Source organism: Dermacentor andersoni, chromosome 2, assembly GCF_023375885.2.
Source record: "Dermacentor andersoni chromosome 2, qqDerAnde1_hic_scaffold, whole genome shotgun sequence".
Classification (NCBI taxonomy): Eukaryota; Metazoa; Arthropoda; class Arachnida; order Ixodida; family Ixodidae; genus Dermacentor; species Dermacentor andersoni.
Window position 1 is genome coordinate 75081550 of NC_092815.1, and position 25218 is coordinate 75106767.

Below are 25218 nucleotides of genomic sequence, written 5' to 3' on the forward strand. Positions count from 1 at the left end.
AGACGATCTTGTGTCTGGGCTCTTGGCGCAAGCGAGTGTCTTGAGCATCTGTCGTTGGTACCGTAATCCGGTACCTGTGACAACCGCTGTGATAACTAGTGGCATTTCCACGTCACCAGACTACGACTCTCCACGCGCCTCGGATTAACAGCCCAAGGACTGTGCTTTTGCAGCCGGGGGGTAGTATTACAATACCATGGACAGATATGCTCAAGAGACGAGCTCGGTGTTGAGATGTCAGTGTTGAGTTCACAGTTCTCCCACGGCAGCGGCATAAATTCTACTTTGTAAAACACGCTTACAAATCTCCAGATCGCTTACACACATAATTTGCTATTTACTGCAAAGGCCTTCGTTAGGCCCCACACTTTAAACTTTGCAGACACATTACTCATAACGTGCCCCTTTTTTTGGCCGAATGTAAACAAGGCGCCTTGCCCATATCCCCCGTCCTCTCCCCCTTTTCCTTCTGAAAAAAAAAATTTACTTCGTAAGTGTACTTCGTAAGCGTACTTTTGCTTCCTGAGTATACTTCATGTTTTTCTTTTTCAGAAAATCGTGAAAACTAGCATATAACATTTTTGGCCGCTTATAATCGCATCAACAGCTTCGCTGCAAAAGACAAGAAAATAAATTAAGCTCACTGCACGTACACACACGCTCAAGTGTTTATCGTTCAGTCAGTCAAAAGAGGTCGCATGTGCTGGAAGATTCCAAGAAAGCTAACATTGATCGGTCAAATTTATACATTTTCAATGACAGCCCCATGGTCTCTCCTGCTGACTCCTCGCCGTGGTGCAGAAGAATAAGTCGCGCAGATGATTAGCAGTCTTTATCATCAGGCAGTAAGATTTTGTGTCGCGCACGAGGTCGCGGGATCGCATCCCGGCCACCACGGCGGCCGCATTTCGATGGGGGTGAAATGCGAAAACACCCGTGTACTTAGATTTGGGTGCACGTTAAAGAACCCCAGGTGGTCGAAATTTCCGGAGTCCCCCACTACGGCGTGCCTCATAATCAGAAAGTGGTTTTGGCACGTAAAACCCCATAACTTAATTTTGTGTCGATTGTATTTCTTGCTTAGCTGTTCTTCACTGAAGCGTGAAGTTTCTCGGATGATGATCGGCAGTTATGATTAAACGCAGACAGGAAGCGATCTGGACCTGATGGACAAGAGATGTTTATAGGTAAATGTTTCTATGCAGATAAATTACAGGTAAAGCAAATGAATGATACCTTGGACAATACAGCAAGCAGTGTCTCACTCGTCGACTGTCTCATTGACTGCTAGAGCCCAAACTATATAATCTACGGTGCCTCGCTGATCGATCGGCAAATCTGATTACTGCCCAGACTCCTTTTAACGTACATTGTACGGAGCCTCACTGATCTATCAGCAATCCTGACTTCAGTTCAGGCTGAGTGACAGGATATCGTCTCGATTTATTATAGCTCAAACAGTCAAAGAAGAAGGGTGGTAGGGCCGTTGGCCCGTCCCGCAGGTGCAATTGCCAATAAGAGTTTAATGTTTAGTCCACAACACAGAGATAGGATTACTCTTAGAAGTAAAGCTATTGGAAAACAGAACCAATTCTTTCATTCATTCATTCATTCTTCCTTTCTTTCTTTCGTTCTTTCTTTCTGTCTTTCTTTCTACTGCTATGTTTCTCCTTCCCATTTGCACGTAGTCATTCACGGCTCCAGCAAGAAACGCTAGGCACGTACAATTTATTACCAGACCATTTCAAACCTCGGTGGCGTGTTTAGCCAGAAAAGAGTTCACGAGGTGGCGCTGCAACACCGCGTACGCCAGTCTCGCTTGAGGTTTACTCGCGGAGACAAATTATGACCATCGGTGGAATTCGAACTCAATGTTTACAAGACCACGTTTTCCGAAAGCGATCTTCGCATCCGTACCGCAGCTCTACGGCGCGCACTGCGACTCGTCACCCGACACCGCGCGGGATTTTCTTGGCGCTCAAAAACGAAAAGAAAATCCAAGCGGTTGCCGCCCGGACGGGTAGGGGAGCGAACCCGTGCCCTTACACGTGGGCAACTCGCGGCGCTGTGAAACTACGTGAAATAAGCATGCGGCCTTACAACACGGTTGAAAGAGGCGCCACAACAATATATTTCGCTAGTGTGACACCGAAAGTTGCAATTGTTACTGGCGCTTTCGTTGTGAAATACGCACGCACTAGGTCTCTAGTGTACCAGGTGTGCGCCGTTACATTCCAGGTGCAGATGAATGGTGATGTAGTAGCATTTCTTAAGGTATCTTCTCAGTGTACGTACAGTTACGCGTTCCATGGTCGTATATCGATAAAACCGAGTCTGTAGAAAAGAAAGTCGCACTCTTCATTTATCTTTGCGTCGACAGGGACTTTTTCACCCAGTTTTTACCTTTCCAATCTCGAGATCGGCTCCCTGACTCCCTTATCAGCACGTATAGAGTCTCGTACAAGTTTTTCTTTTTCGTACTCTGATGAACTTTCCTCTGTTTCCTTTATTCAACAACTGCATGGTGCTCACTAGACCCATATACACTAGACAATGTCATGCGTTGAATATATCGCTGTCTCATCACTGCATTGAGATGATTTAATGGTTGTTTTGTCCGCACAGAACGCTGTGAAGTTTTACATGATGACCGATCTTTATTGCGTGCTGACTTTCCTTCATATATTGTCAACCACTTGTTTTATATTGTGCGAATATGTTGTACTCCCTCTTGTTGAGTAGGCTTCCGGTGCTGCAATGTGTTGAAATAAAGAAAGATTATGTCTATAGAGTAGTGGTTACTTATAAAGTGCACATTCTGCAGAAAGGGTGCTGTAGATCATGTGCTTTTTGTTAATATCTACGTCACGTTTTGTGCTTGTAATATATACTTTGCAGTCAAGGCGTAAATGCGTGGCGAAGCCGGCTTCCACTGGAGGGGTTAGCTTCTACATTATTGGCTAAATGATTCATACATTCGTGCAATGGAAACAGTGGGGCCTCACATACTGTAAAGCTGTACAGTTTCCCGGCCCAGTCGTTCGCAAATCGGGAACCGAGGGCATAATCGCGGCTATTCCTTTGCGTTTTATTTTTTTAAATTTATTTTGCCTTTTCAAAATAGCGTAGTTTGTAGCTTGCGTAGCCAAAGAAATCGAATGCGCCACGTTTGAAGGGGTACAGACAGCAGGACTAGCTGGCAAAATAAATTTTTAGTTTTTAACATATAGTGCCCATACTTCTTCCTTGGTTATTTCGCGCGCCCTTGAATACGTACTATTTTCCAATTGTGAAATTCGCGGAAGGTAAAGGGACGCGAAAATAAATGGTTTTACAGTACATCCCCATAGGACCGTCACTCATCTACGCGCTGAGATAAGTTAAAAGACATTGAACTGTAGAGATTGAACTCCACAAACTACTGAAATGGTCTTCAGTCAAAGTGACCTAGAGTGGTGCGAAGCAAAAGACGCCGCTCCTCATAGCAGGGACAGATGTATATAAGATGTTGAATAGATTCTTCTCCCCTGCAACTGTCGCATGAAAGTAGATGTACCACTCATGTCAGTGAGAAACGAATAAGTCTTCACGAACGTTGCACCCAGCGGCAAAGATAGAACACGAGAGAGATGGCAAGGGCAGGGAAGTGAACCAAACGTGTGTCCGCTTTACTGCCCTGCACAAAGCAAGGAAGCGGGCGTGGGGGGGGGGTTGAGGATGAAAAGAAAGGAACGAGGGAGAACGCCTAGGGTGACGCTTCAACTGGAGGTGCACCTCGAGGCTACACACGATCACAGAGGTGTGTCGAATTGAGCAACAGTAGCAATGCGCGTGTCGCTTTCTGAGGTTTCTGGCCAAGCCGCAAGGGACAAAATAACGTTGCATCGCAATAGGTCAGACCGGCTCGTAGCTGACAAGGCGTACGCTTACTGAAAACTAGCGGACTTGTAGGCCAGTATATATATATAAGCATGTGAAACGTTTAGTATTTAGTTCACAATGTTCAACGTAAGTTACGTCTTGTTTACTAAGGACATGCGAGCAAAAGTCGCCGGTCGTGTCAGACAGGCCTGTGTGGCAATACACGTGCGCTAAATCTTGAACGTTTAGCGACCTGCAACGCCCGTTTTCGAATAGAAGATGAGAATAATGCCCGTGTGACCTTACTCCCGTCCTCAGCATAATATATGGCACTGCGAGTTTCCAGAAGAATGCGCTTGCCGTGGTTTATACATCGTTACTTTAAAACAGTGCGACACCAGAACGATAACGCACAGAAAAAGGATCGTGTTTATCCCCTCGCTTTGATCACATTACAATCACTAACCACCATAATAATGAGCTCAATATATAAATAGTTGAGGGGTTCCCTACCTGAAGAGAGAGAGAGAGAAGTAGACAAAATAAAGGGGAAGGAGGTTAACCAGAACGAAAAATTTCGTTTGCTGCCTATAATGACGAATTGGGGAAATGGTGTTGAAATATAAGAAAGTTGAGAGAGAGGCAGGGAGCATAGAAGCACAATCATGGCTGGTCATGATCACCGCACACTATCGGAGCATGGCAGGATCATGGGCAGCGCAACGAACGCCAATTCAGGCTACAGCAACTTGTGCAGCTCTATTTCCTTAAAAACTGTAGGAGTGCCTTCGTCGCCGTCAGCTGCGATGGCTTATGAAAAGCATTCCGAAATAGTTTGCTCTGATAATGGTATTTGATCAAAGCGAGGTACTGCAATTGCGAGCAATCGTATCTGTACACTGTAGCGAAGACTGGAAGATCAGAAGTTTCTGCATCCGTCATGCATCGGCAGCACTTTATGAATAGTTGTGCCTTGACAGCACGTGAGTTTGCTGTGCAATTCAGGGCCCGCATCCACAAAAAAGTTCTTACGCTAAAGCTATTCGCAAGAGCAGATGACAGCCAATCGTGGCATTGAACATATTAGCGAAGCTGGCCCACCTATATGGTAAACAGCTCTCACGAACGAAACTTTTGTGAATTCGGCTCATCGAATTCCTTACGCATGAGCGCAATTGCACTACATAGATATTGCGACACCGTGGCCAACATAAGTGTTCATATCGAGTTGGTTTCAATGAACATTTTCTTTTTGTGACGGTTAAGCGCATCTCCTATTCCTTATTCTCGCTCTCTTTCTAGTTCCACACTATATTCAAGAAATGATGAATACAAATTGCCCAAGCGTCTCTGTTGTCAGTAGCACAGTTCCGTCGCACTGGAAATGACCGCACAGGAAGGAATCACAACATATCGCATGCTTGTAAATTCTTGATTTGCTATGGTTGTTTTATCGACGCTGTTTGAGTGTGAGAGTTGTTAATTTTGCCAGTGTAAAACTCTTCCCTTCGCTCTCGGCATTATCCGTACCCACATTCGCATGGTGCGCTCTCGTTAGTATGATGGCCGGTTGTGTTGGTGGTGGCTGGCACAGAAGATCCAGATACTCATAAACAGCATCGTTACGCCCGCTGGTTATGATACGGTCACTAACACCGTCATGTGCATGTATTATAAGTTGCGGAAGGCAGTCGGGGGACACACGTGAAGTGCTAGACCACCCGTTCCCAACATATATTTAGATCCACCCAGTTGACGAACTGCCGCTGCATGATGACGAATTGCTCGCCCGTGAACGATAAACGTTCGAGGTTTCAGAATGTGCACGATCACATACAAACGATATATAAACCAAACACGCTACTTCTGCTTTGTCTCACTACCGTAAACAAATTTTTTGATCACCACAAGGGTTGAACAAGAGTTCAGACACCTGCTTTCATCAAGGCTAGTCGGTACAACATCATGAAAACTTCGCTGATTATTACAAGACACACACGAAGGATTTACGTGGATACTTGTGTGCCGTGCTCGTTCATCTTCGTGTGTCTTGCAATACTTAGCGCAGTTCTACCGAGGTCCAGCAAGGCGTGTATCTGACAGCCGGTGATGTGTCATCAGTCACAGAATATTGCCGCATACATACCTTTCACGTGCAAAGTCTTTCACCATGTTCAATTATACGCGGCAATAGGATGACGTCAATGTTCTCATGCTCTTCGCGAAGAAATACGTTCAAGAAATCCAAGCTTGACACGCAACACACAGAAAAATGACCACAAGACTCGCAATTCTGTAGGAACATGCTCGTCAGCATTTGCCTTTCTTTTTATTCGTTTGTCAATAGCACTGGAATTGTCACCGTCAGGAATTACAGTTCAAAAAAAAAAAATACTGAAAGCAAGTAGAAAACAAAACCGTCTAAACGATCGTCAGAGCTGAGCGCATGCGAAGATTTTTATGCTCTTACTCCAATCGGTATACGGAGTCACGACAACGACACGCACGGTCAAGGAAGTTACACATTTGTTACACTCTCCGCGGCAATGTCGGGATGGCACCACTTTCCGAAGTCAAGCCAACGCTTGCACAAGTGACTAACCTGGCCCGGCCATTTTGCAAGTCCATGGCGATGCAAAGTTGTCGTGCAACGGAAGTAGTTCAGGGCTGAAGTTTCAAATCTGCTTATTTATTTACGTTTTCTTACGAGAACTTTCACACATGCTCATTCACGAATCCCCTCTTCCTTTCTTTCTTCACGCGCGAGACACCTTTTCTCCAAATCTGGATTTCGGGACGCTCGGTCCGCGTTCAAGCAATATTCCGTGCCAACACTTACGAGAATACGTTCATAAATAGCGTCCTCTGCAAAATGAGGCACATCGCAAGCTCTGTTGCGTAAATGTCAGTTTCACCAAAGATGTAGCACAAACTTTCACAGACCCTGTGAGCCGTGAAGACGCTCCACACACTCCCAATCTGAAAGTGTCCTGTGAGGCGTGTATCGGCGATACCACAATGGCTGCAAACGTAACTTTGCAGCCTTTGGCGCTATAGGCCACGGAAATTTTGAGGTCATTTCCTAAGGTTCGATTACCTGCAGTCTTACATTAGGCGGTTGTGCACAATGTTGAAAATGAATTGTTGGCTGGTGCCCAGTTGGATTACTGAACAGATATAACCGCTTTTCTGCACGCTTGCCTCTTATATTTTTTTTCGAATGACCACACCTGGGACAGCAGATTTGAGTGTCGCATGCCATCGCTAACTGCAATAATTACATAGATCTTCCAATACAACTACACTAGTTCGTCCCAGCCGAAACAATATGGATGTACTCAATTTGAATAGTCCGTGGCACAGTACACACATACAAAAAAAATGATGAAAATGAACTTTTCTTTGCACGCTCCATGACACTTCGTTCAATCCTGCGACAAAAATACCTATTCAGTTGCATTACCTTAAATTCGCGGCTTCTGTTCAGCCCTGCCTTCCGCCGCAACAGCATGCGGTACCAAAGTACCACGTAAACAATGACGTCAGCGCCATGCCACGTGTACTGGCGTTCTGTTGGCATCTCTGCTAAGGATACCTCTATGAGTGCACTTCAGAAATTACGCTCAATCTCAGTAGAGAGAACGTTCACCATAGTTCGAATCTCCGGGACTTATTTTTTTTCTTTACTAGCGTTCATGATGCACACGTAGACACACATGCGAACACATTGAGAGACAACTTTTAAAAAAAGTGGGCGAAAAATTTACAATTGCACAGAGTTCTTTCCTTTGTTGAGTCACTATGTACAATGTCCTAGATCACTGAAAACCCGTGGCAGAACTCTTTTAAAGTCTCATAGTCTCTTCATCGAAGAAAGACTCGCACTGTAGTACAATATAAAGCTCGACGACAATATTCTTTTTCTAATAGCACAAGAAAACTTAGGTCACCGCGCGCAAAATTCGCGCGTTTTAAGACCTTCTAGCTGAGCGATTTTCGCGCGCACACATTAATAAAGAGACGAACGCTGTCGCGTCATCGCCGAAAAAAAAAAATGAAAGAAATACATCTATTTCGCGCGCAGACACACACACAAACACACACCACGAAGCAGTTTCCATCACGTTGATGCACAGTGCTGCCGGCAGTTCGAAAGTCACGAGGCACACACGGAGTCGGCTTGACAGGAAGGCGACGTATGGCAAACGATGCCTTCCCTCTTCTGCTATACGGCTCTTTGTTTTCATTCGCGGCTCGGTGATAGAGGCGTCACCCGCGTGGTGACTTGGAGCGCGTCGCGAGGCCGGTCACTCCCGAAACGCGATCGCAAGCCAATTGTGAAAACCGTTCTTTCCAGAGCTCAAATACAAGCCACCGCTAATCGCCTAATCGGCTTCTCCAGAGAGTCCCCCGAGAACATTATTCGTCGTACAGCGCGTAAGTGTTAACACCTGATATCGCGTACAGCTTTCGAATTTTGACACATATTCCGTTGAAGCAGTTCTTTAAAATTAAATTCCAGAGCTTTATTTCAAGGACCACACTTCCATTTAGCGAGCAAGACAATATTCTAGGTTCATATTAATATCCACAGATAACAAAACGACTCGCTAAATATAAAACCAAGCAAATGAATATTAATCGCACCAGGAAAGCTAATGTGGCCTAATATAGCCACCACTAGGGCAAGTTTTAAAGCTTCCATTAAATGATTGGTTGGTACTGCCAGAATTTTATTAACTATCCAGGCGCAATTCATCTACCATCTCTTCCTCCCGGAAACGTAGGAAAATTAAATGTCAATCAGTGGTAATCGGAGGTGTAACCACTTCTCTCAACACTTTCCCTAGCAAGGCCGTAATTAACGTTGCAAACAACCCACGTGATCGATGGCCCCTCCCAAGTCTTACAGTTTCGAGAGCTCCTCCTTCTCCACCGATAGCCAACGCGCAGAGTTCAACAAGCCACCAGCGCGCAGACGCGAACCGGGAAGAAAGCTGCCCGCACACAGCGCACACAACATCCGCGGGGCGTTCTAGGGCGCCCGCTGCACCGTCGCACAGGTCCGTCGGCCCTTCGCCCTCCCTCTCCAGAGCACGGCACGGATGGTTCTCCGGAGTACTGCAGCCACCGACAGGCCCTTCGTACAAGCGCCGACGCACCCCAGGGCGCACCAGGACGCGCTGTCACCGCCATTGCCGCCGACCGGTCACTCACTACACCAGCTGTATAGCGTATCGGTGACGAGGGCGCGAAGCACCACGCCGCGCCGAAGACGAGCGCGTTCTGCTGTTTCACTCGAGCGCCAGTGCACCGCTTTCAACGTCGGGTAAACGACAGCTATAGCTGACGAGCTCGCTGCGCAGGGTTCTCAGCGAATATTTAGGAACATTTCCAGGAACGCTAGCGCCACTAGTCGATCCGTCCTCGAATCATCTTCTGTGGCATTTCTTACTCCATGCGGTACCCTAATGGACTGACATGTAGACACCTCAATTTAAAATAAACAGGTCTTCCTTCGTATCAACTACTCCTGCTCCTTGACACGGTATATACTAGTTTAATCCACTGGAGTGCTCGTGGAGTTGACTCCTCGCATCTTCATTAAATAAACCTTCTATACAGACGCAGGCAGTCAGCCGAGGGCTGACGACGCATTTGTCACACTGAGCGGCGTGGCAGGCTGGCGCTTTTGGCGTCCTCGACTGCGCAGTAGCGGGCATTCGCTATATAACAGGCACCACGAGTGAAACAGCAGCAGCGCCGTCTCGCGGCACGAGCGGCGAGCCTCCCCCCTACTTGTGTCGGTGCGCGTCGGCCGGGTGCTGGGCGACGTGCGCGCCCAGCACGCCGAGGGGCACGTGCGGCGGAGGCGGCGGGCCCAGGGCGAGGCCCTGGGACAAGCCCGCCGAGCCCAGCTGTGAGGGCGGCAGGCCCCCTCCTCCTCCCCCCATCGGGTGGGGGGCCTCGCTCTGCGAGTTGTCCGAGTCCGAGCAGGATCCCGAGGAGGAGCCCTTCTTGTCGCCCGACGATCCGCCGCCGTTGTGCGTCTTGACGTGCTTGCTGAGGTGGTCGGAGCGCATGAAGCGCTTGTTGCAGACGGGGCAGGCGAAGCGCTTCTCGCCCGTGTGCGTGCGCAGGTGGCGCTGCAGCTCGTCGGACCGCGTGAACCGCTTGCCGCAGAAGAGCCAGTTGCAGACGAAAGGTCGCTCGCCTGTGTGCCAGCGCAGGTGCGCCTTGAGGTGCGACGTCTTGCCGTACACCTTGCCGCAGCCCGGGATGTGGCACGAGTGGATGTTCTTCTTGCGCAGGTGGGCCCCGGCGGGTCCGAGCCGCTCGGCCTCTTGGCAGTTGGGGCAGTCGCAGGTCGCCCGGCCCGTGTACCTGCGAGCGTGTCAGCGATACCACGTCAGTGTCGTTACAGGGGGCGCTTTGAAAGCAAGCGAAAGCGCGTGCTGTCTGGACGGGCGCCTACGTTAGAGCTACTGTCACGATAATGGTGACTTGGTTTGCTCGACGAGGGCTGTTGCAAAGCCAACTGATTAATGAGCTTGTCAACTTAGAGCATGTTCAGGGAAACATTGCAGAAAACCTAGCACGTTGTGGAGGTACTTGGACAGCGCGTGCTGTCTTCCTCGACATTCTCGGAATACGGGCATTTTCTCAATGATGATTATAGAGAAAACTTTAATCACGGCCGATAGATAGACAGTGCCAAAGTTTCATCTTGGCATGTCTCATACAAAATATATAGTTGAAAAATAAATTTAGCAGTGCGAGGATCCTATAAAGGCTGAACAGGTATTGCAGTGTACGCGAACGTATAGGAGGCATCGTGTGAACAGTAAGGAATGCGCCTCGTACTAAGGAGACCTGCAGAGGACGCCGTAAATGAACTAAGACGAAAACCAACGAGAGAAGCGCATACAGAAGAAACATATAGTACACAGGACGAGTGCTGGTCACACAGAACGCATACGCATGCTGTCCTGCTGCGCGTGTCTATACCATCATTCGCCCTGTGTACTCCCTGTTTCTTGCGTACGCGTTTCGTTCGCTGGTCTTTGCCTTATAGTTGGTCATGTACCAACACGCCCAGCGTTCAGCCTTGTCGCCTTAAACGAAAGGACAAATGACAAAAGCACGAAGCGCGGTGCCAGAGGAATGCATGCGAGTGCGTCACTCACCTCCGCTGTGACCGCGGAGAGGAGGCGGCGACCTGCGGCAGCGCCGGCTGCGCCAGTGAGAACGGCGACGCGACGCCGGGGGCACCCTGGCCAGGAAGCATCGACTTGTACGTGTCCTGCAGCAGCGGGGAGGAGCCCAGCAGCGGGCTGCCGGCCAGGCCCGATCCGAGACCGTAGTCCGAGCTGGCGGCGGCCGCGGCCGCGTACGCGTTGGGCAGCTGCGAGTGGCCGGTGGCATCCAGCCACGAGCCGCCGGCGCCCACCTCCCACCAGGGAGACGAGTTGAACGCGTTCGCCGTCTCGGGCTTGATGTGCGCCGCCGCCGCGTACGGCCAGTTGTCGCAGTAAGCGTGGGAATACATGCGGCCCAGGGGCTCCACCTTGGCCAGGAGGGAGTCGCTAGCCGCGCCGGCTGAGGGCACTCCTGTCGTGGCGGCCGCAGAGACGCCCGGGTAGAACAGCGACTCGGATGGGTAGCTGCAGGGCGTCGTGGTCACCGTCGTCACAGAGCCACTCGAGACCGCTGAGCCTGCGTGTGACGCGCGTGGTTAAGCATGACCTCCAACATCTGCGTGGTTGCTATACACAGTCACTCCGTATCGTTCGTGATACTTTTTTCTGTCTCTAATTACACTGTCAGCAAACTCTGGTGGCTGCAAGCATGCTACAAAGAATAGCGTTCTTGGCCCAAGTGATAGGCCACGATGTTTCCTGTTGGTCGACAGAGTACGGGTCGGGTCCTATCGAGCACCACTTGCCACTGTTTACACATGCAATGCTGGAAGCAGTGTGAAGTGCTTTCTGTGCTTGTAATACAAGGAAACTTCAACACGAATGCTCGAAAAAAAAAGGCCACGCAATAAAATTAGAATTACACAGACTTATTAAAGCATCATAGCCTAGCAGAAGGTTTTGGCTGTTAAAATGTTGTCAATTTCTAATTAGCAAAGCGTTCATAATGATAAGGAATAATCAACGCTTTGTCTACCCATTCTCACTGGACGGCAACGTAAGAATACCGTGCCAGCAGGCTTCGTACCTGGCGTCCTCTGGTGGTTGTGCTGGTAAGGAGAGGAGCCCGAGTGAGCCAGCCTCGGGTGCTGCTGTCCGAGTCCGGACGACGACGAGGTTTGCTGTTGCGGCGGGGGCGTTGAGGAGCTGCTGCCCTGCGGTGCGGCCTTCTTCCAGGGGTGGAAGCCCTTGCCCACGGCCGCGTCCGCCAGCGGCGGAGGGCTCTTACTGGCCAGTTTGTTGCACTGAGCCGCCAGCATGGCCAGGGGCGTGCCGCCCGGCCGCTCCTGCAAGCATAGGAAAACAAAGGAAACGTCAGCATATCTCCGTGCACTATCTATTCTTGCAAGAAACATGAGCAACTAAATGATCAACTAAGCCAATATAGTATACGGATTCATATCGCTCGATTCAATTCCTGTGTTATCATCCACTGCAAACGACGGGTCAACCCTAATGATAATATAAGCAGGGCGTCGCTCGGACTACTGACGAAGCGCCGGAAAGGAATAAATGAGCAAAAAATTGTTACAATATCCCGTTACAAAAGACGTGCACTGGAACATAGTCTCGAGCCCTGTGCTGACGAGATCCATAAAGGGAGTCAGAGACTGAGCAAAACTTGTTTGGAAACACGCTACAATATAGTTGCTGAACTGCAGATTTAAACGTCCTACACTATCTTGAAGAATGAGCACGCACTCACGTCATCCGTGCGAACACAGACAAGGGTGTCTTGCTTTCCATAGCGGCTCTCAAGGCTACCTGCAGCGACCGGTGCTAATCACTTTAGAAACGGCCAACGAACGGCCACTCGCCTCCCGAGAAGCGACGGCCGGGTACGTACTCCTCGCCAGGAGCCAGCGCATTAGTATGACAACGTCGACTTATCGGTCATATATGTCCCAACAACGAGAGCGGGCAGAAGGGCAAGGAGCAGCGAAAGCAAGTACCGCGTAAAAAGAGTAGGGTGTCGCATCCTGCTGTGACGGGCACAGAAAACCCCACCGCAGGGGCACAGCCCTGCGGAGCAGCGGTGTATAGCGGGGCGGCGGCGGCCTCGCAGAGCCAAAGCGCCGCGCCGTTTTCGATCCCCCGCCGGCGCTTGGCCACTGAAGGCAAAAGCTGTCGTCGCCGCCGCCGCCTTTGCATGCACCGCTGCCGCGAGGAACATGTGGCCGCGGCAGAGGAGCGCGCACGCTCTGCTGTCGCGCACTACTGTCCCGCTGAGGCGGCGTGTCACACACGGCCATGCCGTTCGCTCCTGAAAAGGGGCCGCCGCCCCGGCAACTACGCCCCCCCCCCCCTCCTGCCTCTACACCCCTGCATCCCTCCGTTCTCCGTTTTCGCGCTCCCGATCCATCGCCGCCAGTTGAACGCAGGGAAGCTATGCTCCCGCTCCCTTCTCGCACACGGATGCGCACACACATTTACTACCGCACGTATACCACATACTGCCGAACAGAAGAATTTTTCACGGCTTCTCCAACGAGCGAGAGAGCAAGCAGTACGTGGCAGCGGGGACTCGACAGAAAGGGGGGAGCAGAACGGCGAGCGTGTACATCGAGCGGCGCGTTGGCATCGGCAACTAGAACGGACGAGAGAAGAGCAGAGCCACGGACAAGCGACAGCACACCACCATTCACGGCGGCGGGGAAACTGTCAGCCCAACAGCTGTTTAGTGCTGAATTACAGCTCCCCCCCCCCCCCCCTCCCTGCCTCACCAGTGCGGGTGACCCGCGCGGACGAAGCGCGCACGCCACGTCGCATCCGCACACCGCGACTGTCCGGACGCTCGGTCGCAACCGAGGGGAAACAACTGCCGGCTGCGCCTGCTGCGTACATGCCGAGGACGCGCGCTAACGGGAGCTATGGCTATAGGGTCCGCTTATGCGGCCCCGTCGGCCCGGAGCGCTGGTGCGAACGGCTTAGCAGTGTAATGGATAAGTGACCGTTACGCGCACCGTCGCCTTTTCTTTCTTCTTTTGTGGAGAATACACGGGGACAAAATTTGTAAACAGGTATTCGGGGGTCTTGCCGCTCAACGGGCAGTCGCTGACGCATCCGAGTTCTTTTGGGAACACGTGTATATATAGAAGTGTCCTGTCAAGTGTCCTTTAGCTGCAATGAACGACATCGAAACGAAGTTCACGCGTATGGATTGAATAAAACTGTTACATATGTCTTCAGCATACAAGCTATAGACTCCAGTCTCATCAAGCGGACCAAAGAGGCAATTGCAGTCTGTGGTAGGCTTTATAACCTCCCGGATGAGCAAACAAAATGTGTGCTTGGACGTGTGGACGCAAGGCGAAGAAAAATTATTTTTTGTTTCAATCACTGCTCCGTATACTATAGGTTCATTAAAGAAAGCCATATATATACCACACAATGCACCAGTCATGTCTAAACATACTGCTGGCATGACTTAAGTGTCGTTTTTCGCGCTGCATATAGGCTGATGTCCCAATCTTAAGTTAATTGTCGTCGCATACCTTCTCAAGAATACGCAACATTTCGGAACGGACCGGGCGGTAATAAAATCCATCTCAGGACGGAGTGGTGACTGGAGAATACATACGGCGTCATTTTTCGGCGACGTATGATATCGCTGCGCCCTCTGTGGCTCTGGATCATTCGACGCGCCAACAGCGTTGAACAACTTTTGCAAGAGAGCTATTGCTTCTCCTTTGCGGCAAGCTAAATGAGCAATATTCGCCAAACGCTCCTAGCCTTTGTTTTCAAACATAGGGTCCACTTGAATGCCGGCAAGACAACGCACCATGCTACCTTTGATTTCACTTTAACCAAAACAGTGAGTGACTAACGAGCGCGCCTCCGCTTCATGCATCCAAACGCACGCCGAAGATATACAATGACCTCTATGCACAGGCAAGCACTTACGCAAGGCATACCGCGGCAACAGAGAACTGCCCCCGTTCTGGTTGAGATAGAAGCAGTACTTGCTCCAAAACGGACGGCCGAGCTCTCAAGCCCACCGCTTTCAAAGGGGACCCTTTCTCTACGGTCTTCAGGCAGCTGCCATATCAGGGACGCACTGGCCCCCGTCCCCCACCCGCTAAACAAGGACTTGGTGCCGGGCTCACCCCCCCCTCTCTTCTTCCCGTACGGCTATTGCCCGCAAAGGGCAAAGCGCCGGAGCCCCGCTAAAGAGGCGCCGAGTAGAAGGCCCGAAGCCCTTGGCTGCTGACAAAGTTGAACACGCTGCATTACACCCCGACAACAAGCCGCAGCGACTTGCAAGCCCTAAACCGCAGTTGGGCCCGGACCGTCCGCCTCTTTCATAACGCCCGCTTTCTATTCTTTCCGGGCTCAAAACACCTTGGCGTAGCGCTGCGGACACGCATGCGTTCCAGCAAGCAGGAGCGGATAAAAAGGAGGAGTAACAGAATTGGGCAGAGGGGGGGCGGGGGGTCGAGGATCATTGTGAGCGGGGCACAGCGCTCTTGCCGACGCATGCGCATGTCCACATGCCTAGGCGCACGCACAGAGAGCGGGCAGGACGCGGCGCTTTGCCTTTCGGGAGCCCCAGGTCGAATGATGGACGACACGCCGCCGCCACGGAAGGTGACTCCATTCTGGGGAATCGCGCCGAGTAGGGGGGGAACGAACGCCACAATGAGCTCGAAGTGCCAAAGAGCCCGGCGCGCCAAATGTAGCGAACCACAGAGGAGCCTCCCTAGATAAAAATAAGTAAGCAAAGACGAGCAAAAGGAACAATCAAAGTTCCCGTATGCGACGGAATCTACGGCGAGGCGGAATCGTTCGTCCCGCGATGCTATGGCACCGCAAAAAGCCTCGCCGGGAGCTTAATGCAGCGCAGGAGTGCCCCCGGAGAAGCGCGCTAAGGCCAGCAGCCAGTGCCTCCGACGTCCAAGCAAATAGTGACGCGACCAGGGTGCCCTACAAGAGAGGTGACGACGCCATATTCAAGTTAAAATGTGTTGGGGAGACTTGAATGAGGAAAAAGGCGAGCCTGAATGGGGGCCCGCAAGGAGGAAAGGAAGGCGCTGCAGTATTCCTGCGCCGTCGGTGCGAATCGGTCCGGGGCTCGAGGGGTACCAAACGCGCTATTTATTTACGCGCTGAGAAGTTTAGCCGCGCCGTGAAGAAAGCGAGCAACGAGGAGAGAGCCCCGTTTTGCTTCTCCCTTTTCACACCACCGCCGCGTACTTACTCTCTTCTCTCCCCCTGGGCGCGTCTTTTCTGCAGCGAGTTTTCTCTTATTTTCGGTGTATGTGTTTCTCTATTTGCCCACTCCCCGTTTTTGTCACCTTCGGCACCTTCAAATGGCTGCGACCCGTATATACGAGCGGCCTCTGTGGACATGCTCCCCCGCAGAGGCAGCTTCTTTTCGCAGCCGCCGCTGCGTCCGACACAAGAGCTCGTACACGTTCGCACACATGCACGCACACACGTACAGACACGGACATAGTGATACACAAAACGCGCGCGTGCGCGCGTGTGCTGCTTCTGTGCGACGCGGCCCGTCGGCGGCTTCCTCCCGCGCGTTTATCCTGCGTTCTGCGCGCCCTTTCTCTCTCCTTTTGTCGGTCGGTCGCACCCCCCCCCCTCCCCTTTCTCATTGTCGGAGGCGGCGCGACGCGCAACCCCTGCAAAGACAATCAATCCATCACGCGGCGACCGCGGCTACAGAGCACGCTGGAAAAGGCGGCGAGAGCACGAACTCAACAGGCGCGCAAACACGGCCACAATGCGGATTCATCGCGGCCTCTTGTCGCGTCCCGAAGAATATATAGGAGAACGCGAGGAGTTGTCGGCGCCGCGGTGCTCAACTCGAATGCGCTCGATATCCTCTCGCGTACTTCCTTCCTTCCGACCGCTCTGCCGGCCGCTTCCGCTTTCATAAATTTCTCTCTCGTCCTTCTTTCGCGAGGCGAGCAAAAAAGACTGTGCGTGCTCAGGCCCTCCCAGTCTCCTCCCTCCTCGACTCGAATCCCCGTTTCGCACCACCTCCTTTCTTTCATATCACGCGCGCACAAACACACACACACTTTGTACAGAACGCTCGTCGATCGCTGCTCGCTCTCCTGTACAGAATGCATGACTTCGGCGGCGCGAAATCTTCCAGGCGTGAGCGCCAGAAGGTGGTGCTCGGGTCCTTTTCACGGCGTCACTGCTGAGCTGCGGCAGGGTCGAGAGCGTAGACTGCGCACATCGTGCCCGAGTTTGTATACGCACTATGATGTAGGTGCGTACGGACGAGTGATAGATCGTTATAGTGTGCCCACAATAAAGCACTATCAGAAAGGAAATTATCAGTAGCCAAACAAGAAAGAAAAAAAAAGGAAGAGGGTGAGGGAGAAATGCATAGTCAGCTTTGGCTAAGATAGACACCCGTACGGTAACGTACACATGGTGGAGGGAGGAGGGCTGGCGTCGGTGGTTTCAACATAAAAGCGTTGGGCCGCCAGGCAGCACGCGTCATCTGCGCCACTGCAACGGCAGCGTTCCATCTCTCCTCTCAACGGCGCACTATGGTGGCCTCAAGACTATCGTGCCCCGTGACACGCCGGGCTCTCTTTCTCTTCCCTTTGTCTTTTTTTCGTGCACGCAGTGGCACCGTTGTCTGCACGCAAGCCCGCAGTCTGAGTGCTGCCTTCTTTCTAGACCTACGTAATAACAATCGGGCGTGAAAAAACGCTGGCGTTTCTTTTTCCGTCCTCTTCATTCTTTCTTTTTTTTTTCTGCTCCTGTCTCCCCATGTTGCTCTCTCTCTCTCTCTCTTTCAAAAGCGGCACCCTTGATAAACTGAAAAGTACGCAGACGCACGCAAACGAGTGATTTCAATGCCCTCTACTTTAACGGGGCGTGTTTCGAAGGGGACTGCGCGCGGCCCTAGACCTACTAACTCTGCGGTTCGGTGCTCCTGGGTCGAAATATTTGGAGGCTGGCAACAGATTTCGCAGTGAAAGAGAGAAAGAAGGAGAAGTAGAGAGAGAGGTCTTGTCTCTCTGCTCTACTGTAACTCCCTATATCCTCTCTTACATTGTTAGCACACTTTTTTTCTGCTTATAAGTTTTCCCCCGTCTCCTAGTCTACGAGATCGCGGTTTTGCTTTTGCCCGAGTGATTCCAGTATAGTCCCTTTTGGTATAAGGTTTGCCTTTCAGCTGAGTGCGTGTGCCCCTGTGTGTGTCATAACACTGTGAGAGGGGTCGCCATTGTTGACGACGTGATTAATGCTTCGCTGTCATTCGGCCTTCTGGCGGGTCAGGGTGCGACCGTTCTCAATATATATATATTTCTATCTTGGCATAAGCTGCGCTGTATGTAAAAATTCTGTCAAGAGGTAGTCCCATAGGCGTGTCAGCGAGTCCCAAGTTGTGTCAACACACTTATCTCTTCAGTCGAGTTTGCCAGTTGGGTTTTGATTTTACGTCGGCACGTTCTTCGGAAGCTGAGGTAGTCACTACATCGTAGCGAAATGTAAGACTGGTCCTCATCGTTATCTCTGCTTTCAGCTCTCTTTAGCTGGAAACTTACAGAGTAGCCAACAAGTGGCCCATGTGAGTAGCTTGTGTACGCAAGGAAACGTGTTATAAGGTAAGATTTTTGAGCAAGCACGCTGGACTCAACAGTTGAGACGTAGCCGAAGCACAAGGACAGTGTTTAGCCAGTTTTGCCGAGCAGAACCTGCTGATTTTCTCGCACTAAACTAAGCTATTTCAATTTCATGCGGCAGCCTGAGAAGTGAACATGGAGAGCGGTCGGTGAAGATGTGGTGTCGACTGACACTCTAGCAGCTTGTTCTTATTTTTTAAGAACTCTTTCGCTATGAAGCTAAAACGTAATAGCCAGGAGTATTCCGCCAATTTTCTACCTAAATGACGCACTCATTCCGGAGTTTGTTCGCACGTCTGTGTTATCTGCCCAAGTGCGTGTCCAATACCGAAGTCAAGTTATATTTGTGAATTTTTATGAGCTTGCGCCTTTACTGATAAGCTACTGTCTTAAAGTGCCTCATTCACACCAGAATTTCAACTTTTCTAGCCTTCTGTGCTTTTGTAGATATCCCGCCACGTCCAGAACTGACCTTGTGATGGGGTAGTATATAGTCATAGTCACTGATAAGAGATCGTATGAGGTACGTACGGCATTGCTAGTTTTCTCGAATGCTCTGCTCTGTAGTTACAGGAAGAAATTACTCGCCTAGCAAGCAGCAGTAGAAGTCGTACGAAACATTTATTGAAGAGAGAACGAGCGTCGAAGCTGTTCGAGCTTGTTCTCTCGCCGGTTGGAAGACTCCTTAGTCGAAAAACCCTGCAGCAGCAACTGCCTGCCGTGAGCCAGTCAGCGCTGCTCCACACTGGTCAGGGGTGAGGTTGAGAATGGGCGGAAAGTTGGGTGTATGTGCGCATGCCCACAATGTTTGACATAAGGAGGCGTATTCATTATAATGAGGACATCTATATGAGTATAGAGTTGGAACGATGGCATGGTTTAGACCCTAAGATGGGGATAAGTGTTAGTCCGAAGTATTCGTCAGGCCAGAGCCTCTTCGCGAGTGAGCGTTTTCTGTGGGGGTAGTAGGGTACGGCGAGTTAAGCGATAGTGCTGTAGGAGATTAGTATATAGGTAAGTGGTAAAGGCTGCAGGCAAGTCTCAGCCAGGATTTCTATCTGTGGTGCCCGTTGACGTCGCCTACCAACAAACCTTCCCATTCAACACAGTCCGATTCGCAACTCGTAGCCCGGTTTCCGTCTACTCGATCCCAACTTACGTGTGAAGGTAACCACGCTCACGGACTGAGCTCTTCAGCTTATAATCTTGCTCTACTAGCAGCGATTTATTCCGTTGTTCCACTCACCCAGTCCCTCACAAGCTAAAATTTAATCAATCGGCTGTTATATCTCTACCGGGCCAAACTGCGACTTAGTTACTCTGTTTTGCATGCTATACGGGGCTAATTCCCTATTACTCCAGCGACACGAGTGAGCAGCTGCTCTCTGATCTGATTCCACGAGACTAGCTGAACCGTCACTCGATAGTTTACTCGTCAACCAGACAACGAATTCTAAGCACGCCAACACGACGGAAGCCGCAACTGCACACCCGGTCCTCTGCCTCCTTTCCGCTGCGGGCAAATGACCCTGCACTTTCAGTCTTTCAGTTCCGCAGTCTGCTCTCGGACCAAACGCCTGTGGCCGGGGCGAACCCTAGCGCTGTAACTGGGGGCCCCCCCGCCACCACTGATTGCAGACGCTGGCACAAGGTGGCGCCACGCGCGCATCTCGGACCACATTGCGGGCCGGCCGCAAGATGAAGGCAGGCCGCCGTTGCCGGCACTCAGGAACTGCGCGCCGGCGGCCGCCGTTCCGAGAAAGCGCTGTTCCGGGAGCCGCCGGCGAGCAAGAGGCGAACTGGTTCGGCCCCGAGCTTCGCTGGCTTCGCTTGCTTTCTTTTTCGCCGGCCGAGGCGGCGGCCTTGTTTCCCGCGTGGTCGCGGCCGATGATTGACACGTGCCTCGCGGCGGCGGCCGCCTTTGTTCTGCGCGGCGAAATAAGTTGACGCTTTTCGAGCCCCCGCCAACCTTCGTTCGCCGCTGCAACCTGCCGGGTCGACGACGAAGTGGTGTCCCGATCGCCGTTCGCTCTGCTTGTCTTGTTATCGTCTGACCCCTGGCGCCACCGCCGCTGCAACGGCGTTGCCCACGGCTCTCCCGACGGCGCATTTTTGTTTTTGTTTTTTCTTTTCCACGGCCTCGTGGCGGGCACTTTCTTATGGGGCGAGCTAGCTTTCTTGCGGAACGGAAGGGAAAAAAAAGAGAAAGGAATACGGGCCGCTTTTTTTCTCGAACAATGCGCTTCGGCGGGCGGGGGCAGCCGCGTTGATGCGCCGACAATGCTCGCTCGTTCGCCTGTGATGGCCGTCAAAACGTTCGACGAGAGGCGAGTGCGGAAACTGCAGATACATTAGGCACAGCGCGAAATCTAAGACCGCGGAGCCATTTGCACGCAAGCCCATCCCTTGTCCGTGACGAATCGTGCGTGTACCTGCCAAATCTTCCGTTTCCTGCGTGGAGCAACTGTCAACAGTATACGCACGCGTCTGTCTGTCTACCTGTGCGAGTGTGCGTGTAGGGGGAGGGGGTATTTTAGTGTTAGGCCCGTATATCGATGCATCTTCTGTGCTCAGTTGTGCAGAGGTGCTTTTGATGCTGATTAACTGCCTTAAGAAAACAATGAGTTATGTACGCCAATTTCATTAAAGGCATACGGTTCACGCGGTGGCGAAACCCTCTTCAGTTACTTAAAGCGGGTAAGAAAAATAAATGACCTGTGTCTGCCTGGCTCTTCTTCACGCCATTACCTTAACGACAACGCTGCAGCCTGCATCGTTTTCTTTATTTTTTTATATGTTTTACTGCATCTGCGTCATGTTGTGTTTTAAGACACGCGTATTATTCTACGTCTTTGTTTTGAATTATCGATTACGCCATTCGCCTTTGACTTTCTTTTTTCAGACACCAATGACTTCAATAAGCGATAGTTTCGTTCATACTTTATTCAGCCGCGATATTTGAATGTTACTGCTATTGACATAATTACATTTGTCAGTATGCAATGTGGTCTATTAGAATGCATTCTGCGTGTGTGTATCTGGACTGCCCTTTTTTTGTTATTATTGAAATGAAGTTAAAAGAAAGAGATGGTAGCCGCCCTATAATGATAACGGCTACCTTTTTTCGCATAGCAGAAAAAAAAAAAAACAATATGAGAAAAAACATACGTAGTAAGAAATGTAAAAGAAACAACGTCATAGTGCCAGAAATCTTAGTGTTTACAAGAACTGCGTTTTGAAAATAGTTCCGTGCTACTGAAGGTTCTCATGGGCCACAGCGAAGCCACTTGACTGTCATTTAGCCGAATGATGAGGATAGCAATAGGGGCTTGTTGGTACGGCATATCTTATTTTGTTATAGCGCAAGCCTGACAAGGACAACAGAAGGCACATCTGACACACACAGCGCTGTGTGTGTGCGTAACACGAGGGTTACTAACTTCTAAGTATCGTCTGTGAAATGCGTGAGACGGGCAACGCTATACGTGAAATGCGTGTAAGCAATTATTTCAGTTTAGGATGAAGCCTAGCACTTAATTTTTTATTTACGAACTGATAAAACAGACGGTCATCCACAAGATTACTGCGACAGAAATAACACCGCTTGCTCATTCAAAGCGCATACACGCGGTTTTAAGGCTGCATACCCAAAATTCCCACGTCGTATCGTAAGTCGTAATTTCCATGTCGCGTCGTTGTTTCACGCATGTCAATTTATTACAGATATTCAAGTGTATAAGACTCCGAGCACTTGTGTCGGTACTGCTACAAAGGAATCGAAACAGAAAGCAGCCCCGTGCGAAAACATATTCGTTCTTTACAATTTAAGCATCTTTTGTTCAACAAGCTAGAAGCAGAAGTGTTGAAAGCTCCCTCAAAAATATCCGACAATGGGTAGATTTGTTATGCTTAGCAAGTCTTTTGAAAGCATCACAGCACGAAAAGCCCATCGGTAAACAAAAGACGAGGTCGCCAAAGCCTTCGACCCGTCTTTTCTTTCCTGTACATGTGCCCGTCGATATGGCGGGCTATATTATGTTTTCAAGAAAAGAAAAGAATGAAATTAATTTCATTTATTATTCTTGTTGCTTGTAGTTATTAATAACTAAACGTCTTCCCTACACCTTCCGAATCTTGGCCAATATCCCGCAGTGGTTAAGCGCCATCAGTGAAGGAAACTGAAACCCGGCCCTTATAACCAGGCGTGCCTATTAAACTCGGTGTTAAGTGCTTCGGGTTGTGTGCGCGTTAGCATTTAGGGTGCCCTTGATCTCGGTATCGCGTCGACGTTCGGCAATGGTGCATATAGACCAGCGCGACCCACAGTGTGGTTAGCTACAGAGATCCTCAGAGGCTTGAAGGGCTCCTGCAGGTATACTGCTCTCAAGATGCATAGACCACTCAGAAACGCCGTGTAACAAAACGGCAAGAGAAACGCTTTTGAAAGCCACTTGCGCTTATACCTAAGCGTGTGGCACCGCGTTCTACACTTGGAGAAAGATCCGCTCGAAAACGAGAAACGGGACTTGCATCGAATTTAACATGGTACTTGCATTGCCTTTAACGAAACGTTGAGTCAGAAGTGTCGTTTCAGCATACAGTATACCCTTCTGTAAACTATAGAACATCAAACACCCACATCATCTGGCAATTTCCACACAAAACCGCACGAAGTAAACGGCACAACATCCACGTTCTACACCTTCTGACTGATAACGTTAGCGATAGTAAGTTATAAAGGGCATACATAACTTAATTGTCAACGCAGTGATTTCTCTCCCGCTCTTTGTCTATCATATATAGGAAATGTACGTATAAAAAGTACCGAATAGGGGCAGAGCGACTATATACGACACGTAAAGTCGGCCTCAACGGGCAATCCAAATGCAAATCAATTGAAATTAAATCTGCGGTTTTGCGCGCCAAAACCAAGATTTGATTATGAGGCGCGCCGTAGTGGGGGACTCCGGATTAATTTTGAACTCCATGGCAGGTGATCCTCAACGTGCCCCCAATGCACGAGGCACAGGCGTTTTTGCAGTTCGCCTCCGTCGAAATGCGGCCGCCCCGGCCGGGATTTGATACCGCGACCTCGTAGCCGACACCTAGCCGCTAAACCACCATGACGGGTGAATGCGAATCAAATTTATACACAATAATTTACGTCGTAGTTTCAAATACAGCAATATCTTACTGTGCTTTCCTATTCCCCCGAGTTATTCGGACAACAAAAGTTAGTTGTTTGTCACTGGCCAGTGATATGCGCTGTATTCTCATTTGTTTGAGGAAGCGTGGGACGGATAGTGTAAATTGTACGCAGTCGGCTATAACAATGAAACGTGATCGCTTTAGGATGCGCTGATTTGCGCAGCAAGAGTGAATGAGCAAATCATTATCGAAAAGTGTCGGTTCTCTGGCTTATACGTGCCTTACTACGTCACTGTGCAGCGATACGCGTAGATGAAGGAAAAAGCGCGCGACATCTCGCACATACACGCAGAGTGAAAGGGAGAAGGCAAGATTTTCACGCTGTCACGTGACTGCCGCAGCGGCACACCGCATTGCTGCACCAGCGTTTTACCGCCGGCGGCACGCCGCGTGCGTTTTTCCTCCAGTATGAAATGCAGCTCAACGCGGCGTGAACTAGGCCTGTTAACTCTGACGCTCTACAATTTGCCTAGGCCAACCTAACCACAACACGCCCTCGTGCGCTTTGACCACATTTATAGATTATGACCGAATGCGCATCATTGGTTTGAGCAGTATCGAAATGCATAGGTGCTTGATCTCGTATATTTAGATTTCTCATAACCTTGTAGCTGAGGGAGGCCGTGCACATTATTTTACTCGACTCGTGACCACTGCACAAAAGTAAACGGTCCTTACTTTACGACTCGTCCTCATAAAGTATGTTACTTTGATTATTGCTTAAAGCAAACTTAGTAGGGATCATGTATGGATCCATCGCACATTGGCCACCACTTCAAAGTTGAAGTGACGCGCCTAACTGCACCACCGAACGTTATAGCGCAATTCCTTCGTTCCTAACACCAACGCGAACTAGTCCCCTGCCTGCCACAGCCGTTTACATTGGTGTTCCTGCATATTTAAATTTCAATATGGAACTGCTCTGTAGGGCTGCTTCCACAACGAGTGCAATCGACATGGTTGTGCTGCTATATTGGTATTCAAATCCCACCAAAGTTTCGTTAGATCAGTTTGCTATCACGCGATAAAAAAGATATTCTTTTATTTTCCACTTTTTATAGATCTTTATATTTATTATTTTACACGAGATATCCTTATATATATATATATATATATATATATATATATATATATATATACACGCATGCGCATACACGTCTGACGTCTGAGCTGTGGACTTAGCCTTGTTACCCCCCCCCCCCCCCCCCCATGCATTTCTTCTCTTTCTTCTGCTTATTTGGTCGCATTGTTGTGGAAATCAAAACTATTATAATACGGTTAAAATATCAAACTCTTCTTAAGTATGCACTGCGAGCAAGAGATTAACATGAATAAGGTCGAACTTC

The 25218-nt window shown here is 50.0% G+C and overlaps 1 protein-coding gene across 3 annotated transcripts in view; it reads right to left on the minus strand.

Annotated features, from left to right (window-relative positions):
• Positions 1–6152: 6152 nt before the first annotated feature.
• Positions 6153–25218, minus strand: part of LOC126541814 (transcription factor Sp9-like) — a 176211-nt gene continuing 157145 nt past the window's right edge. For all 3 annotated transcript variants that reach the window (XM_050188761.3, XM_050188760.2, XM_050188762.3), the window contains 3 exons: positions 12088–12346; positions 11049–11577; positions 6153–10245 (listed from right to left, as the gene is read on the minus strand). In XM_050188761.3, the coding sequence (XP_050044718.1) occupies positions 9657–10245; positions 11049–11577; positions 12088–12346 (1377 nt within the window). In that variant the 3' untranslated portion in view covers positions 6153–9656. The remainder of the gene's footprint in view (positions 10246–11048; positions 11578–12087; positions 12347–25218) is intronic.